Raw genomic sequence first — 17,022 nt, 5'->3', positions numbered from 1 at the left:
ATTTATTTATGCCACATAGTTGGTACAATAGGCGAATTTAATGCCATGGGCATTTTATGCCAGTAAACCTTTAACAGTTAACATTAAAGATAATGAAAACTATTGTAGCAGGGTTTTGGTCACTTTTCTCAAATTGATGAAATGAAGCCAGTTCTGCCTTCAGTGGGACGTAGGAGAGCACTTGAGTTAATTCTGAATTTCATTAATCAATAAACGATGTTGTTAATAATAAAACTAATTTTTTTACTCTACCATCTTTGTCACAAATATCCTTAAAACAGGCAAAAAACTAAACTTTGTTTAAATAATATCAATAAGTCACTGAAGTACTCGTTTTCGTCGTATATTGAGTTTAGGACTTTTTTATTTCGCTAAAATCTGGTCTTAAAATCGAAGGTTTTTCATTAACAGAAGACCATTAACACTATACCTCTAATATAACATATTAAACATGTTATATTGTGACCACTCTATTGCCTGTTCACTTTACGTAACCCCAATCTTTAATAAACCCTTCAATGAACAAGCGAGATTAAAAAACCAGTGAAAGTACGTACGCCATGACTTTGTGAATGTACACGACCATTCGTTCGTCGTTCGTTTCAGCCAAATGACGTCCACTGCTGGACAAAGGCCTCCCCCAAGGTTTTCCACAATGAACGGTCCTGCGCTGCCCGCATCCAGGCTCTTCCCGCGACCCTTACCAGATCGTCGGTCCACCTAGTAGGAGGCCTGCCCACGCTACGTTTTCCAGCCCGACCATTAATTTAATGTTAATTAGTGCACGCAACGAGATTACGTTTTATGTTTGCGTAAGAATTTACTCTTATCTTTTTATTGGATTACATAAAAATTTTGTGATACGAGTACATCTGTACTTTAATTTAACATATTAGCATTGTAATGGTAAATCGGAAGTGATTAATAAAATTAAAGAAACCAACTATTTTGGCTCACGGTATCTCCTTGATTATTAATAATTTGTGAGTATATTACACAAAAACTATTAGCGGCCGCCTGTGACTTCGTACGCGTGGACCCCGTTTTACCTATACGTTCTAAAAGGAACCCTCATGCAAAATTCGAGACTCCTAGCACTTCTAGTTTCTGAGACGTCGTGATGAGTCAGTAAGTCAGTCAATGACTATTTGCTTATATATAAAAGGTATCCCATAAATCAACGGTGCTGAGGCATGTTGTGCTGGTTATCAGAAAAATAAAAAAAAATCTAAGTGGCATTTTTTCAAAATGATGGGCATTTAAAAAAATTCAACATCCTGTATATAGATTGTGATAGACCTAATTTTATTTATTATAAACCACTCCTAACCTTTGAAAATCAAATCAATATAGGTGTATAATATTTATATTAACTATACGTTGTCCAGTTTAGATCTCATCATAACATCTCACCTTTAGAAGAAATACCATAAGAAGATATCGACTAAAAAAGTCTTAGTTAAAACAAGCGTATACTCTTATTGCTCATTGAAATAACCTGGGATGACTGTACTTGGCACAAAAACTTATGGAAACTGACTAGCCGGAGGCTTAAACGCACGATTTCTCGGAGGTAAGCCTTTAGCCAGAACAGAAGGTAGATGGAGTAAGCTCGTAGCGTCTATTTGTGACATATGCCATACAAGATGGATGGATCGACTAAATAAGATCGATCCTAAAAAGTGCATTACCACTGATTTTTTTTATGCAGAACAAGGCAGGTATTTGACTGCAATCGCACCTGATGTTAAGTGAGATGCTGTCTAGAATGGTACATTATCTGCCCTGTAAGCGCTTATTCACTCTCGCCTTGAAAAGACCCGGATTATAGTGTTTGGGAAAGACAGCAGCAGACAACGAATTCCAGTCCCTAGCTGTTCACATTATAAAAGACTTATTGACTGTATGCATAAAAGCTGGAGATGCTCTTTAGAGCTTGATTAGAAGGAAAATTTTAATTGTTTAGATCGATCATCGATACCTAAGATTTCACACTATGCACGCACAAAACGAAGCTAGATTCGAACGTATTTACGAGCACCTATATGCGTTTGAGAGCTTTCTCAATTTCATACACAACCTCACATTTTTATGGGTTAATTAAGGATATTATTGTCGCTGCATTTTGAGCGTCATTTATTTGGGGTTTTAAGGGCGCAAATGCAGTTAAACATGATATTTATGACCTTATACCGTTCTTTTGGGCTCCTTTCACACAAGAAAAGTAAGCCACGAGATTAGTGTACTTCACATAAAATGCAACAGAAAAAATAATAATACCTGTCTAATTTTTTTTAATATTTCCCGGATAAAAATACCTATCTATCATGATGAAAATGACGGTTTCGTTTTAAGAGAACACTTCTTTAAACCAAAAATATATTATTAACATTGCAGTCTTCGTGGTTACGATATTTTTTTTTGCCTAGGCGTAAACCACCGATTTTTTGTCGGCCGATAGTTTAGTCGGGCAGTTAATCAGTATGGGCATGTATGAAGTGCGCACATTACACCGATTGATTCTTCATACAAATTAGAATCGGTGGTCTACGCATATTTAGGTTTACTGATAAAGTACTCATACATCTAGCTAAACATTATAGCATCTTATGTAGACATAATAGACGTTATTTTGCAACAAAAAATTATAAAAGTGAGCCTTCTCTATCCATCTATCTTGTGATCCAACCGACTCTCACTATTTATAGATCCTGATGGGTTTTGTACTCAGACATTGTTTTTTAATTGTTTTCCTTGTAAGTGATTTCGAGTTATAGTGAATTACTTTTATAGAATACCACACGATTATCTAAAAGATAACTCATCACGTGTGTACCTATTGTTTGTTGATACTCTTATGCCCGTTTTCACCATCAATCCCTAATTTTTAAGTGAACCCTATGGTAACAAATAACAGGAATTTTGTTGCTATAGGGGTCACATAAAAATTAGGAATTGATGGTGCAAACGGGCATTGTGATCCTAATTTTTAAGATCACAAATAGCATTTCATATCATTTAGCAAGCAATTGTAAGTTTTTCTTTAGTTGATCAAAACTTTGATAGCGAGAGACTTGTCAGAGTCACTCAGAACTTCATTTTGGATTTGTGGTCTAGACATTCTTTCCTTGTCAGACGTGGCTGAAATATAGAATGGGCGGAAAAATAAATAAAGTAATACAGTAACAAACCACGGTCTGGGAAATACCTACTTAGATCATACAAATTAAACATTAAGATTTATTATCCGTGGTTTAATCAGTTGCATCTTACCTAATTTATTTACTTTAGCTATACATACATTGTAAAATGGCATGTTATTTTATTCGTTAAATACATAATAGGTACAGTAGCTGTCAAAAATCAATCTTTATTTTCATTATTATCTTAAGGGGTCCTACCTAAATAGAAAAATAAATAAAATATGCATATTTATAGTAGGTTAACCTAACCTAACCATACGCACACCGTTGATTTTTAGTTGGTCGATAGTTGTGCCCGATTTGAAATTGTATGAAGAATCGGCCAAATCGAATCGGCGTAGTGTGCGCACCCCCATACATGCCCATACTGATCAACTGCCCGACTAAACTATCGGCCGACGAAAAATCAACGGTGTGCGCCTACTCTTACAGAGGCATAATGATTATAAATTAAGAAGTTCAAAGTGTAGGTATTTCTAAATCTAATCTATTAATAGTTAAAGTGTAGGTATAATTTTTTTTATCACATTACGTGGGTAGTACGCGACGCGTGAGCGCGTTGATGTTCATTGCACGGCAGATTCGCTCACATGTCAATACCCAAATAAATGGGCAATTATGAACTTTAATACGTTGAAATTAGGGTGTCAGTACTTAGGGAAGTGAGAAAAATATTTTTGTATGGGTTTTAACAAAAAAATTGCTAATGTTTGAGTGATATTCGTGAAGAATATTTAAAATAAGTTTTGTAGGTAGGTATGTAAGCAGGTATCTATTTGTGTTGACGATAGTACAATTTTGAATGAAAATACATAGAAGACTAGCTTTTGTCCGCGGCTTCACCCGCGTGAAATTTAGTTTGTCGCAGATCGTCATAAAATATAGCCTATATGTTATTCTGGGTTATAAACAATAATACTGTAAAGTTTCATCAAAATCCGTAGTAATTTTACGTGAAAGAGTAACAAATATGTTCACATCTAGACATCCAGACATCCATACAAACTTTCGCATTTATAATATTAGTAAGATTTTAATAGAAATCAACGACGAATTAATACAACAGTATTTCAAATCAAACAATGCAAAGGTAAGCGTTTAAATAAAGTCATTAGAAGCTTTCAAATTGCTTGCTCTTTTGGCATACAAATGACTCAGCTAAACGCTTTCATGGTTTTTGGAGTCAAGTTCCAAATTATCTCGCCTTTATCTCGAAGAAATCTCAGCAGGAATATTTTAAGTTTCTATTCTAAATAGGGGTTTTACCAGAACATAAGTTGAAAAAGTTTGTGGCGGCAAAACAGTAGGTATAAAAATCATTTAACTGACCTGCCCCCCTAGGTAAAATGCACTTTTTGATAGAATCGAAAATAGAATCCGTCAAAACTCCATACAAAAACCACTTTTCGACTGGTTTGCGATTAAAATGTTCACTTTGTCTAGACCCACTGAATAGTTGTGGACGTAAAGTAAGTTTATAGTTAAGTTATTCTTAAGCGAACCGCAGAACTTGAGACCCGATAGGCAAGCTCAAATTCCACAGAACTTGACGAATCGAGAACGTATCACAAGTTTGTAAATACAGACGGGTTTTCTCGGTACCGTTAACATTATTATCATAGAAAGCTGCGTTACATACCCTTTTTCACTTTGAATTCGGCCAATCCTTAATCCAATCCACTCACATGCACTGAACAAACCGAAGTTGAACCTTTTTATCACAAATTGGAACTTCAACTTCGCACTGACACAACCACCTCACTGCACGGACTTGAACCAGTTGTATACAGCCTGACTAGCTCAATCCACACGTAATAACGATCAAACCCACCACAAACACAACACAACGTCACACGGATTCAAAATATAGCGTGTTTCCAACAAAATTTAGAGATAAAACCGTGCGTTAAATTTTGAACAGTCGCTGTCCGGCGTTGTTAAGTTAAAACTAAGTATCCGCTAGTCGTGAAAAACCGTTGATCCAGTTGGCGGTCGGTAAAGCAGCGCGACTGGTTTACCGATAATAACACCGCTACCTGCCTCTGTCGTGTCCTACGCGCGAGACAGAGACGGGGCACAAACGTGCCATGCCGCGGAGTGGGAGCCTACAACCAACCTGCGCCCGCGCAACCTCTCAACACATCCATAGCAACAGGTGAATCGCGCGCATGTGTGTGCGTGCCGACACTGATTTTTTCACCAGTGTGCGTGCTTTCTTGATTACGACCTAATGATAACGTAGTATCAAAGGCTGTAGTATTTTCTCTGGCACTATTTTATCATAGGCAGGCCCCGCTGGTATGCGATCGAGGTTATTTATAAACGATATTTAAATGTCCGAGGCCGGATTAAAGTGTCGAGATCTAAACTTTGAATTTTTATGCGCCCATAAACACGCAGCCTTATATCAGATTTACGGTGGAAAATATAAAATTTAATGCAATGGCTTATTTTAAGTTATAAGAAACGAATGCACTTTTGATTTGGATGGCTGTTCATTATGTATTTTAATGAACGGAGATAAATCTAGTGTTTACGAGTACGTTAGAATGAGTAAGAAATAGGAATAATTTGTTTCAATAAGTTATCGTCTCCCAAAGTGTTCTTAATCGTAAATTAAAGCGATAAAACTTAAGTAAAAAGTATTAAGTATTCTTTTAATTGTAACGGTTGGAAATAAATTAAAGAAAGCTTTATCTCCACTTAACGCTTAGGAGACAGTTTTGAATTTAAAGTTTAAAAGAATACGCGTGTCCGTGGTATTCTACGTTCTACGTTCCAGTAGTATTCTACGTTCAATGTTTCCCAGTAGGCTCGGAATTAAATCAGGTAGGTATTATGGCAGAATAATGATTTCAGGTTTTCAAAAAAGCTACCTGATCTTCTAGATGTCGATCTTAATAATGACAGCCTTAAAGTATTTAATCTACTATTACTTAGGTCCTTATTATGCGTAAGTATTTAGTATTAAAATAAGAACCTTTCAAACAAACCTATTTCTGCACTAATAATTTTGCACTAAAGTAACAGCCTAACGGAACCATTATCTTATTTAATTAATATAAAACACACTTAGATTATTAATTATTAACCTAAATAAACAACATAGTATACATCAAAACATGACGTCACCTAACTCAAACGGTAAAGACTGGTAAACGGGCTAAATCGTTCCAAAGTTACCTGTTAGTGTCTCGGGTGTGGCATTTCTTAATACATTAGTTTTTAGTTAGTTTAGTTTTTGGTTTTTGATTCTGTTTAGTTTTGTGTTAATATTGTTTTCTTTTTTTGTTTTGTTTTTTTTTTCTCTCTTTTTTGTGATCACCGTCCATAACGCCCCCTGTTGCGCGCCTTCTTGACTGGTAGCCTCAATATGGTCCCGGTCAAGAGGGCGCGCAATCCGCAATCTTCATCGTGTTGGTTCCCGCTGAAAACCAGCTTCTCGACATGGCGCTTGTTATGTCGCGAATATAGCTGAGCGGACGCCTCTTCAGCATAGCTTGTAGTTTAATGTTATATGTACTGTATTTTTATTTTATTTTTCTATGCTGAATAAAGTATTCTTATTCTTATTCAAAGTTCCTCGCAACTTCCAAAAGCCCTTTTAAATCAATAAAATCTCTGCCCAGCGGATCTTTAGCGAAATAATTTATTTAACTTAACATTCATTTAGGATCCGCAAGCGGTCCTTAGAATTCATCTCCGCGACAAACATAAATCGAGTCGGATTCATTGTCCCAGCCCTATCGGCGTTCCATGAATAAATACGGTAATTAGATTCCGGGGGTCTACTTTGCAAAACGTTTTCGAAGTAAGTAGATAAAGTTTTACACTTCCAAAAAACCGACTGTCTCAAAAGGGACTTGGGGGGTCTAAGAAAGCAAACGACTACACTGATATCTGAACTAGACAATGGTAAATCTATGACACACTTCTAATAAGCTCTATTACAACTGCTTTGGGGCAATAATGGGCCAGTGCTGAAAAAATACAGCACAAGAAACTCGGTTACTATTTGAAGCATACGTTTTATCTATTACTCATGACAGCAATCCAGAGTAAGTGAAAGAGAGGCGAAAAGAGAAGAATTCGAAATTAGATTCCAGATTAGGACCTTAAGGTTGTAGCCGATCTCGCTACAACTCGGGAACTAATAATACTGTTGAATCTTTAGATGGAAAGACTAAGTAGGTAGGATCAGTGGGGACATTAATTGTATTTCAAGTAGGCAGCAGGTCTTTTAAGTAACAAAGCACTGATTTTCATTCAATAAATTTTTTTGCCAAGCAGAAAATAACCAATAGATATGTTCGAAAGTTAATCTACATAATGTACATTATGTAGGTAATATACCTTTCGCTAGCATGTGCGATATTTTATAGACAAAATTAATAAGAATTTCTTCTGAAATACACAAATTAGATATAATTGAAACCCCTGTATCCCTAATATAAGTAACTAGGGGACAAAATCTTTCAGCGAGTTTTTTTAACGCTGAAAAAGGCAAGGCAATCACACCTGATGACCTGACGATAAGTGAAATGCAGTCTAGGGTGGTACAAACCAGCCCAGTAAATGCCTGTTCACTCTCGCCTTGAAAAGTAAACTGCCTAATACTTCCAATTTGGAGGATCTCATTAATCTCACTCCGTCAATCGATCAGCAAACAAACGTGGACGGGAATCGAACCTCGACCCGTGATGGCTCCCTAATTATATTGATATCGCTCGCCCGACCAAATTGGTTCGACGAAGTTTTTGCTGTGTATAACTGAAGATCAATCTTGAGGGTCCGATACGAATGAGTTGTTTTGTAAATAGATAAAATATTACTGTAATTTTGAGAGATAAATAGTTTTCTTAAAGCCATATAAGTATACAGGGTGGAATTTTGTAATGCCACCTGGAGGGAAAGTACTCTTTATACTGCAGATAGAAAATTTTACTGAAAGGAAACATTCCTTTATTTTTGAAAAGAAAGAAAACTGCATTCATAGATTTTCGAAAAAAATTCGAAAATTCACTTCCATACCATACAATTTTCTGTACATAATTAAAATAATTTAAGATTTTATGGATTTCCTTTCATTTGATTTATCAAGTTTGTTAGAGAGATTTTATCCTTATACTTGACCCTAACGATCGATGCAATAAAAATACAGGGTGTAATTTGTAACAGATTTTAGTTGGTTCGATTCCCGGGTGTGGCAAGCAAATTTTTTGAAATCTTTGAATGCAGTTCTATTTCTTTTCAAAAATAAAGGAATGTTTTCTTTGAGAAAAAAATTCTATCTACAATATTAAGAGTAGTTTCCCTCCAGGTGGCATTAGAAAATTCCACCCTGTATATACTTACTATCAAACTATTTAAAAGAGAAAGAAAAATAGATATCCTTGTGGTGCGATGTGGAAGTCATTGGGGGAGGCCTATGTTCAGCAGTGGACGTCCTGTGGCTGAAATATGCAACTTCACTGGGTTATACAAGATTTTATATCTACTTTATCACTAATAAATAATTAGAGATACATTTAACCAAAATCAACGCGACAAAAGCTGTTCCGGAATATACAATTGTCAAAATGAACCTAGTTTAATCAAAATACGTCTCAATCTCAATTGACACTTCAGTTTCAGTATCCAAACACACAGCCACCCAATAAAGGACTTCAAACAAGAAATAACGATGGCGGCCGCAACTCAGAGCCCTATTGATACAGTCGGTGTTCATCAACGCCCACGTGTTTTCTTTTGAAGGCAGCGCAAACGAAGACACTTTTTGCACCTTTCTGTTCCACACGGCACACCATCACAGGAAACCGAATCGATGTGTCCGGTAGCGGCTATCTTATGCGCAGCTTTTCTCCAAAACGGAAGGAGATATTATGAGATGCGTCTGAATAAAATCATGGCTGACAATAGTGACCGAGTTTATTGTGCTGCTTCTTCTTAGCACTGGCCCATTTATAGCCCCAAAGTAGTGGTAGGATTAATCCTGGGACGTGTAAAAGTGCATTTGTAAAGCCTACTTGCAGAATTAAACTAACAAAAACTGAGCAGAGGGGGGATGTGGAAAAAACGAAATCTGATTGGTTATTTAAACACATTTCCTTTCTTCTCCGTTTTCGTGGAAACCGGGCTAAGGAAAATTTGTGAATGTTGTTTGTGTCATCTACTGATGACTTTAAATTCCGGTTACCGACACCGAACATTTTCCGCAGACGAGTGTGTCAAATGAAAGCAACTAGACACAAAAAGTATCTATTTATGTCTGAGTGGGGTGGCTTTTATATCAATATGAAAGTAACGTATCCTCTGGTGACTTGTATGCGACACAAGAGACGAAGTATCTACGTTTGCACTGCCTCTTAATGGCCACTCTGCCAGCTAGAAAGTTATACATACAACGCCAGAGGCGATGTAAGATGGGAAAGACGTAAGATTTTTCCTTATTTGACGCGAATATTTACGTTTAAAAATCCGCATTCCTTGTTAGGATAAGCTTTAATCTAAATTAAAACATGATTTAATAAATAGAAACGGAAAGGATTCCAAATATAGTCGTTTCTATATTTGGAATCCTTTCCGTTTAGAAGCACGTTTAGCCAACCAGAGCTTCGCATTTTCATTGCTTGTAATTCAGAAAAGTAGCAATGAATTTGAGTCTCAGTGTGCACTGTGCATCGATGCCATGCTAAAGGACATAAAATATACCTACATGAAAAATCTTGATAGTTGTTGCGTTCCACCATTAGTGACTTCAGTGTGGTATAGTGCATATTATAATGTGCAGCGTTGTATAACTTATACAGTACAATTAGTGTACTTTGAATACAAAACTTTTGAGTAACATGATAGGTAACAAGAAACATACCTGTGTCGATGTACTTGAGCACAAACTGGACGTCAGGGCCCATGGCTTGAGCCACCTCCATAGGCAATTCCGCCTCTCGTAAGACGTGAACTGAAAAGAGAAAAATAAATCAATTTAAAATTACATACTTTCTCTTTACGTTTTCTATCATTTTCTTTTGAGATAATAAAGTTTTTTGACCTGAGTTTCTACAACTAATTGAATTTTGCGCTATTGTCAAATTCATTTTTATCTCCATTACGAGTTAAAACCTCATTCTCGCATTCCAAAAGGCATTTTTTAACTTATTACCTTTTGTAAGGTATGACGTCTAACAAAAAAGCGCCTTCTAAAGCCCCGTCAAGCAAACAATGATATCGCGTGTCTTTGCCCAAAACAAACACTCATTTATCTTTTGAAAACACTCATGAATCTTTTGAGTGAATACGAATGGCGGTTAACCATTCAAGCGCCGACGCAGGACACAATACGACAATACTTGCGCGATCGGAGGGAAGATCAACATTTCTATTGAAATATTGTTAATTAAAAAAGATGTTAATCTATACCTTGATGGAGTTTTTTTTGTTTGTTGCGCATTTTATTCTTAAATATTTTGTTGTTTTCTTAGTGACATAAATTAAAGAAGATGTTTTCAAACAATTTAATAAACTAATATAGCTTATAGCTTTGCGCGATAATGTCGCATTTAAAAAAACCTTAACTGCTTAAATTGGTTGGCTCGCCAAAATATCATTAACGGATTTAACGGTGATGATATTTTTAAATTGAGTAGGTAAGTATACAATTTATTAATAATTTTAAATGACAATGTTAATCACTGCTTTTATTACCTTTAGATCATATTGTTATTTAAGTTTTCATACTTTATTTTGTAAACTCATTATCCATTAATACATTAAAATAATTAATTCAGAATTCACTTCGCAGATTCAAATATTACTCTGCCAAATATAACACCTAATAACACACTTAGATTAATATGAGAAATTACTACAGGTTTTACGGCCAAGTCATGAAATGTCTTCAAACGCGAGTGCAACCGTAATGACACTTTTACGTCTTGTCATCGTAAACATTTTATTGCAGGCGTAAACTGTTACTTAAGTTAATAATGAAATAAGCAACGGCACCTGATTCTTTTGTTTTAGAGCGGCCCGATTTAGACAACGAGGTGTGACCAAGTGGTTAAGTAACTGTTCAATCAGATAGAAAATATTATCCCAATTTTAGACCTAATAGCATTGACGCAAGGTTGATACATTTTGAACATTCAATTTGAGCCTCACTAAACGGATTGTAATGTGTTTCGAATTAAACGAGGAATTTTAATGTAAATTGATCGTTAAGTGTAACATTTTGCGGTTAGTAGATTGCATTATCACAATGCAACAATGTGTTAATGTTAAAACAGTAGATAATCGAAGTAGTTGGTAGGTGTAGGTGTAGTTCATCGATAGGTACTTTATTATAATTTTAACATTGATATTTACTTCTAGTTGCCAAATGTTTGGGAATAAGAAAACTTAGTCAATAAAATCTTTTTGCTTTTAACTTAATCTTAACTTTAAGTTTTGGAAATCATTAGTAACGTTTACTACAATGAATTTTCCTTTAAATATTTTGCTAACGAAGACAATAACGCCTGCGAGAAATTAATAGCAATAATTAGCACGAAGTCGAATAGTTCCAACGAAAATTGTGTAGGAACGATTGTCTTCGCCTTACGAAGGGTTTACTGAGAAATTGTTAACGGGTTTTTGAAATTGATAAAATCAAGCAATTGTTTATGATTGCGCGAATTTTCATTTTGTGATCGTTAAGGATTTGCCACACTGCATGCATTCTGTGGAGAGCGGTCAGGTCAAAGTGAACGCAGCCCGCATTACGCCTATGTGTATGAACAACATTGCCGGTCTATATTATACATTATGTATTGATGCGATCTGACCGTGCGGGAATGTGCAAAGAACGCAAACCGCACCGCTGACAGATTGTATTGCCCGGACCGCTGACCGCTGCCCTGACCGCCAATGTTGTTTCATACAACATGATGCGGGCTGCGTTCACTGACCTGACCGCAGAACGCATCCACTGTGGCAAATCCTTAAGTTCTAAAAGGCAGGGTTCGTAGAAGACAGAATAATTGTTTAGTACCTCGAGCGTTAAAAATAACTAAATTATAAATAAAAGAGGGAAAGTTGACATAACTAATTGGTTCCCACCGTAACGTCTCGCGTTACTCGTCGCGTGAACTTGCGTGTGTTGCTAAATTTACAAACACGTTACTTATCTACATTAGCAGGCGAAATTATAGTTATTAGGGTGTAATTTGCTGTTGGGTATCTCTGATGAGTAACAACATTAGCGCTCCCAAGGATTCGTAAGAATAAGGGTTAGATAAGAATGGAAATTTTTATAGCACCAGAACCTGTTACAGAATTTATTATGAAACCAGCCGTTACTTTTCATTAAGTTTTCCCTTGGAATAATAAAAATTAGATCGGATTGTCACCGTTGTAAAAATTCTTCATTTGATTTAGAATTAGGTACTTTTGTCTTTCAGGGTTTCTAGCTTGTAACATTTCATTTTCGCCTTTATTTACATTTGCAATGGCAATAAGTGTTACTGATCATTTCTCATTAAGTAGGTACTTACCTGGTTACTTTTCATAGTTCCTTAGGTGTTTTTTTTTGTCATAATATTATAATGATATCTACCTATTAAAGCATTATTTGTTCGACCGAAGGGTTCAGTAATTGAAGGAAACATAAGAAATTTAATCAACGCAAACTGACGATGGCAATCTTTAATAACGTGCCCTGTTTTTAAACCTTGCATGTGACCCTTAACGAGAACTGTAAATATGTATGAGTGAGACAACAATAACGTTTTGAATGCGAGGTCACATGATACTATCAGTACTTTTATTGCCAAAACCGCTCTCAATATTATGGGAACTATTAAAGATAAACTCACGGCAGTTTCAGGACGCAATTATAAACAATAAAATTATATTGAAAGAATTGCACGGCCAGACGTTTACGATGGCTCGAACAATAAATTATATTTTATGCTATTACCGCTGATTTCACGCAGAAAATTGTCTGATTTTAGACCATAACAGTGGGGTACTAATGGGATAACTAAAAATAGATGATCTGCTGTTCTCTTGTTTTATGCAATAGGTGTGCGTGGTGTAATAGCTGCAAGGGTAACGATTTGAAAATGTAGAGTTAAATATGAAATTGCTGCCAAATTTACATACCTACAGCTGGTACCTAGTATCACCAATAAATATAAATTTAATCATATTAGATGGCTGGCTTATAGCGTAAATAACATGATAATTGGACATAAATAAGTTGGTATTGATAAAGAGAGAGAAAGTTCAAGGGCTCAAGTCTCTTCTGAGGCATTTCTTTTTTCAGGAAAAACATTTGGTTTCAAATAAGTCACCTAGTCAGAACAGCTTTACTTGAGACAACTTTCGTTCGTTCGTTTCAGCCGAAAGACGTCCACAGACGACAAAGGACTCCCCCAAGGATTTCCACAATGACCGGTCCTGCGCCACTCGCATCCAGGCTCTTCCGCGACCTTCACCAGATCGTCGATCCACCTAGTGGGAGGCCTGCCCACGCTACGTCTTCCGGCTCGTGGTCGCCACTCAAGAACTTTCCTGCCCCAGCGGAAATCAGCTCTACGAGCTATGTGCCCCGCCCACTGCCACTTGATTTTAGCGATTCTGCGGGCTATATCAGTCACTCTGGTTCTCCTACAGACAACTATAGGACCTTGGAATTTTATATTAAAAATAATCCCGCGGAGTTATGGTAACCGTACTGGCATTGACCCTGAACAAGCAAGTCTTATAACCAGCCGAATGAAGACTTGCATACCGTGAACTTTCGACAGAACCTGCCAAAAATTCCCCGTATCGCCTAAATATGGAATAAGTGGCCCTAATTGAATTTGCTAACAGCCGCAATTTGGACGAACCGGCGGCGTCGGCGCTACGCCGCGTGCGGGGTGAAAATGACATTTCGGCCATATCTTTCCCACGGACTACTGCAGAGGGGTATTCTGGATACGGTAGAGTAGTGCTAAGTAGTTTGACGGTCAATTTACCTTAAGCCTAGGCACAAACCAGTTCAAACCACCGACTTTTAGTTGGCCGAGCGTATCTATACCTTAAAGGCCGGCAACGCACCTGTAACGCCCCTGGGTCTGCGGGTGTCTATGGGCGACGGTAATCACTTACCATCAGGTGATCCGTCTGCTCGTTTGCCTCCTATCACATAAAAAAAAATTGGCTGTTAATCAGTATGGACATTGTATGAAAGTGCGCACATTACACCGATTTGGTATCGGCCGATTCTTCATACAAATTAAAATCAGGCTCAACTATCGGCCAACTAAAAGTTGCTGGTATTGCGCCTAAGCTTAAACTTATAAAGCACTCTACGGACGACAAGCCTCTAATAATATCAAACACCAAGCACTTGCCCAAACGTTATGGACAGTGTACATAGGCCTGAGAAGGTAAAGAGATCCTTAAATCGCGCGATTCTTCCGCTGAAAGAACTAACTTAGCCCTAACCCTAATGGTCCTCGTATCTGACAACAAACAACACATTTGCAGATTCAAATCTTGCTAGGAGATAAAATAATACTGTTTGATTCCATGGACGTTTGTTGGCTATCTAAAGCTATTAGCTGGACTGAAATATTTACTTTTTATTGTCCCAAGAAAGGAGAAAAGAACATCCTAATAAAACATGGAACAAACTTATGTTATTTATTTTCTCAATTTTAGCGTGCCTCATCTCGAATCGAGCGTAGCCTAGGACCTCTGGGACGAAAACCCATTTCGTTTATTCTATTACTGTAGCAAAAAAATACCTAAACATGTTTTTTCAAATCCCTTCCTCCTTTGATGCGTGAAATGCAAATTTGTGTCGTGGAAAAACATATGGGCCTCATTGTTTAGACAAAATTGCAGCCTGGCAGGACACAACCCTTATAAATCAACAGCTTTATTAGTTCTACTCTGTGATTTTGTTTCACTTCGGAGTTATTGCGTTTGTTCACTCGGCCTTCAACCATTTGGGATTACTTTGATGAAAGTTTGTCGTTCTAATAATATTAATCTTCCTTTAGATCAAAATATCATTGAATTTTAGTAGACGTCAGGTTATTTGATGTTGATAGAGATGGAATATTCATCTTGTAAATTATCTTAAAAGGCCCAGGTCCCTAGATGTTAGTTTTAGATCAACTTCAATTTAGAATCAATTATTATTGAAATACTTGTGGAATTCCTGAAATTGTGATAATCAAGAACCTCTGGTTGCCTAGGCGGCAGGCCAGTAATTCCAGGAACAAAATAATAGAAATTTAATCTAGAGTTTAACGTTACGAGAAGTATGTACTTTCCTCTTGTGTATTTAGTTGCTAAGCCTTTGATACATAAATAATTAAACAGTGTCTTTCTGGCATAATTATGTACCGTACTGTGTTTATGAAAATCAGTGATTTCATAATCAGTCATGACATGCCTGAATCTTATCTTGAAATAACGAATGTTTTGGAAAGATGGAATCTAACGCCCATATTCACAAACGATGCTTGCTTAAGGCTTGGTATTTCTGCTAAAGTAGGTATTTCGCGCTGTCAAAATCTGCGCGCGCAATACTTCGCCGAAGACAGCGCGCCAAAGAGCTCTCGCGGCTACACAGTATAGAAATACGCAGCTGGTTAGGTTAGGTTGACTTCCTTCCGTTCAAGCGTCACACTCACAGCACTTTCTAGTATCCAAGTGATACAAATTAAAACAACTTTCAGAATTTTTGGGAATATATTTTAGAATCGAATAAATATAAAATATAACTGCCAAAGTAAACAGGGTTCAAAGCGGCGTGGCGTCACCCGACCTTCTGGAAGTTCCGCGCCGGCCAAAAGAATTTCAAGATTACGTCACCCGACCTATCGGTAGGTCCTCGGGAGCTTGAGCGATTCGAAAAACATTTTATGATCAGTTAATCGTAGTAGCGATTATTTAGAGCTTGGATAACTTGGATAATAAATTATAGTTGTTGCAATTCACGAAACTTTGCATGTGGTTAATTGCATTAATCAGTACACGCATCAATTTTGTTCAGTCTTTTTGTTTATTAATAAATGAAAATATCATACTAAAATTGCATACATATTTGTTTGTATTGGTCTGGGTGTTTTCTTTCCATAATTTATGTACGTATGTACGGGGCTCTGTATCGAAAATCACTATGAGCATCACACGCGGTTACCTGCCGCAGGCACTCGCTCTAAGCACTCATGGGAGTTTATGCAGAGGTTGCTAGAGTTTGACTTTGAGCTTTGTTTATAATCATTACGAAGCAGATTTTGATGGGAAACTGCACTGTCTTGAATTCGAAAGGGTAATTTGACGGTGTTAGGGGAATTCTAGGAATAAATGCAGAGCCTCCTCATTGAGATTGAGACATTTCAATTTGAGATTTCACTTGACATTGATTGCAATCTGACATGGAGTTTTCAAACACTTGTAAAAATAAAAAGTAATTCAATCAAAAGCAGTAAGTATCTAGTATTGATATCAACTTCGAAGCAAATGACTCCCAAAATAACTTTCTACCCCTTTTACACGTTTGTCATGAATTATAATATTAAGGAATTGTTAAGCAAAATTTCAAGTACATTGAACCAAAGAATCACTTTGTCCCATATAAACTTTGCCCCCTTTTTTCACCCCCATTTCGGAAAATCGGATGCCTACGTCATACAAAGAACACAACAACTTTCAGGTCTCTACGATATCCGTCAGTCATTTAGGACAAAGCATTTTTATTAGTTGTCCAATACTCTAACGTTCCAGGTATGTCATTGACAGGAGGGCGCTACTATCTTAATGGGTTATTTATTAGTCC

General features: G+C 36.8%; 1 protein-coding gene across 1 annotated transcript in view; it reads right to left on the bottom strand.

Moving 5' to 3' along the window:
* LOC135078361 (apoptosis-stimulating of p53 protein 2) overlaps window positions 1–17,022 on the bottom strand; it is a 449,764-nt gene that overhangs the window by 309,291 nt on the left and 123,451 nt on the right. The window contains exon 4 of the mRNA XM_063972958.1: window positions 10,075–10,164. Within this exon, the coding sequence (XP_063829028.1) occupies window positions 10,075–10,164 (90 nt within the window). The remainder of the gene's footprint in view (window positions 1–10,074; window positions 10,165–17,022) is intronic.

Source organism: Ostrinia nubilalis, chromosome 14, assembly GCF_963855985.1.
Source record: "Ostrinia nubilalis chromosome 14, ilOstNubi1.1, whole genome shotgun sequence".
NCBI lineage: Eukaryota > Metazoa > Arthropoda > Insecta > Lepidoptera > Crambidae > Ostrinia > Ostrinia nubilalis.
Note: the sequence above shows the minus strand (reverse complement) of the source record. Positions and strands in the feature narration are given on the sequence as shown.